Below are 2,971 nucleotides of genomic sequence, written 5' to 3'. Positions count from 1 at the left end.
TCATACTTATTCAAAAATTAAACTGAACATGAAATATAAATTCAAAACATGACTTATAAAATTTTAATCCAAACAATTTCATTTCGAAAGTCTCAAAATAAATTTCATAAAAATACACAATTATATCATGTCATTCGTAACAAATATCATCTCAATAGCCAGAGGCTAAGGAGAAGTCACATCACAAGGCTAGCTAGCTCAAATATATGGGAACCCATTCTTTTTCTTCTTCTACTGGCACACACCTCAACACTTCAACCAGAGAAGAAATCAAAATTCAAAACTGATTTCCCCCACTAGTCATGCTAGTGAGATATTCAAATATATGGTCATGACACTGTGGTTTTAAAACTATCTGAACAATTTACTAAACCTTTATTGCCATTTCAAACACAAACAATTAATCTTTCAACAATTTAAATCAAATCATAATAAACTTTTCAATTCAATTATGTCACAATTTCATATCTCAATTCATTCAAAACAATGTGCAGAAGAAAATTTACAAAAATTCTATGTTGTGCACAAACCTTATACGCGTCGCCTCTTGGCCTTGACTCGATCCCTCGGGTTCTTTCCCGGTATTCTTTTCAACTGAGGCAATTTTTCCCTCACCTCGATGATGGACTAGAGGGTCAAAGTAATGAACCTGCATCAAAAAAGCATTGCAGTACCCAAGTGCCACCAGCAACTCTTCAGGAAGATCTTAGTGATTGCAAAACATTTTCAGATGTTTTAACACGTCTGGAAAAAGAAATGCCAAATTTGAAAGTTTTCACTTTTGAGCGACTAGATTGGTTAAAAAGAGCTTCTTCACTGCCAAATTCAACAAATGAAAATCCTGTTGAAACATCAAAAGAGCATACTTTTCATTCTTTAAATAAACTAAGAACAGGATCGCAGGGCCCTATTACCACTGATAAGGCTGCTGTAATTGAACTGTTGTTTCCTTCTGTCTTCAGAGCTATTGTTTCATTGCATCCAGCTGATTCTATTGACCCAGATGCAGTAGCTTTCTTTTCACCAGATGAGGTAATTTTTTTATAAGATCTCTCTTTTTCTCAATTCTACTTCATTACCTTGGTATGATTGGTGAGCTCTGATGTTCATGTATGACCATATTGCCTCTTCGATCTAGAGTAGCATCACTTTACCTCTTGATAGTTGCTACAATTCAGAGTTCAATAATTACTCTTCTGTTTTAAGTTTATATCAGAATTGCAGTAAAAAATTGAAGAGTTGAATTTTAGTGCTTGCTTGGATATGTTCTCACTATCCTAGTACATCCTATCCATGTATTATATATTTAGATTAACTTATAAGTTCAGGTGCTATTTCTCAAACTGAGCAGTAACATGTAGTCTCAACATTATAGAAGTCAATTCACCAAATTTTATTAGTCAAATCCTACCCTTAATTCTAGTTTGATGGGGTGTATGGTTTTACTTGTGCCACTAATTGTTGGAACTGAACCAAAAAATATTTAAGTCTTGTCAACGAGACAATTACATTTCGATGCTTTTGAGCTTAAAAAAAAAAAAAAAAAAAAACAGAATCCATTATCTACTCGGTTTTGTCTTTTGCTGCCCCTTCCATTTACACGGGAGGGTGATCTAGCGGCATTTTGCTGACAATTTATTCATCTTTTACCCTCTTCAATAGGGAGGCAGCTATGTACATACAAGAGGTTTTTCAGTTCATCATGTATTCAGACATATCACGGTAACCATGCTTGTCTATAATTTAATTCTCTCTTGTTGGGGTGGCTGATATGTTTAAACCTTTCAGTTCTGGCTGATTTCTTTTAACACCTTTCCAGGAGCATGCTGCAATGGCACTGCAACATTTTCTGGGTATTGGGACTGAAACAGCACTTTATTTCCTTTTGGTATGGTCCTGAAGTTATGGATTTTGGTGTTTGTTAATTGTTCATGTTTCTTAAGGTAAATATGAATCTTTGGGACATTCTGTCTTTTTCTTGATGCTTTTCTCTCTCTGGTTTTTTTTTTTTTTGGGAAGCATTGGATCTGCAGCTATCAAACGCTCTTTACTAAAGTTTGCAGGTAAAAGTCATTTCTTTTGACTTGATGCGATTACTAAATTTTTTTGGATTATGAACTTGTTAGTTGTTTGTGCAGTAAGTGTGGGCGGCTACTGGCAATGGACCGAGAATCATCATTATTGCTACCTCCAGTTCATCGACCTTACCGGCATTTTTCAGCTCTGAAAGTTTCATCAACCCCTGCCACTTCCTCAACCAAGGACCAGTTTCCAGGAGCTTATCATATTGGTTGCTTTTCAGAGGACTTGTAGTTTCTCTCACTTTAGCCGACTCGATGATGTTTGACTACTTTGAGATGCCTATCTGTGACGTATGAGGCATTTTACAGGTTCACCTAGGAATGATATTTCATTAATCTTGGTGAGAAATTGTAAGAATTGATATCGCACAAGATATGGCAGAATGACTCTAGCTTTTTACATACTGTAATTATGATCATTTTTTTTTAATATTTGGTAATATCATGGCATACATCAGGAAAAGTTGTGTTGCTTATGCATGAAAAAAATTTTGCATGTAATGTTGAAGCTCTTTTTTTTCTTTTTCTTTTTCTTTTTTCTTGTAGTTAAGGGTAACTATAGAATAGTTCACACTTAGAGCTCGTTTTTTAATCAAATCAAATTAAATAAATTAAAAATTAAATAAATTAAAAATCAAATCAAATTGAACTAAATTGAAATAAATCAGTTCAGTTCAAAAATTCAGTTTCCCTATCTTCATTCTTTCATCTATAGTTTCATCTATAGTCAAATCAATGTAAGATACAGATAATACAAAAAAAAATTTACAAATTAGTAATCTCACATTCCATAAACACAGGATAGATAAACAAAATGTACATAAACTCAAAATCACAATATTATAAATTGTCACAAGTGAATAGAAAAAATAGAGGAAAAAGAGAGGTTT

The 2,971-nt window shown here is 33.5% G+C and overlaps 1 protein-coding gene across 1 annotated transcript; it reads left to right on the top strand.

Annotated features, from left to right (window-relative positions):
• Nucleotides 1–588: 588 nt before the first annotated feature.
• Nucleotides 589–2,511, top strand: LOC110656800 (mediator of RNA polymerase II transcription subunit 27-like; the record flags this gene model as incomplete). The annotated part of the gene is made up of 5 exons (XM_021813769.2): nucleotides 589–1,032; nucleotides 1,663–1,722; nucleotides 1,820–1,888; nucleotides 2,020–2,063; nucleotides 2,139–2,511. Coding segments are annotated over 5 exons (792 nt in total), but the record flags the coding sequence as incomplete, so codon positions are not given.
• Nucleotides 2,512–2,971: the final 460 nt, after the last annotated feature.

The sequence above is a fragment of the Hevea brasiliensis genome, chromosome 13 (genome assembly GCF_030052815.1).
Source record: "Hevea brasiliensis isolate MT/VB/25A 57/8 chromosome 13, ASM3005281v1, whole genome shotgun sequence".
Taxonomy (NCBI): domain Eukaryota; kingdom Viridiplantae; phylum Streptophyta; class Magnoliopsida; order Malpighiales; family Euphorbiaceae; genus Hevea; species Hevea brasiliensis.
Note: the sequence above shows the minus strand (reverse complement) of the source record. Positions and strands in the feature narration are given on the sequence as shown.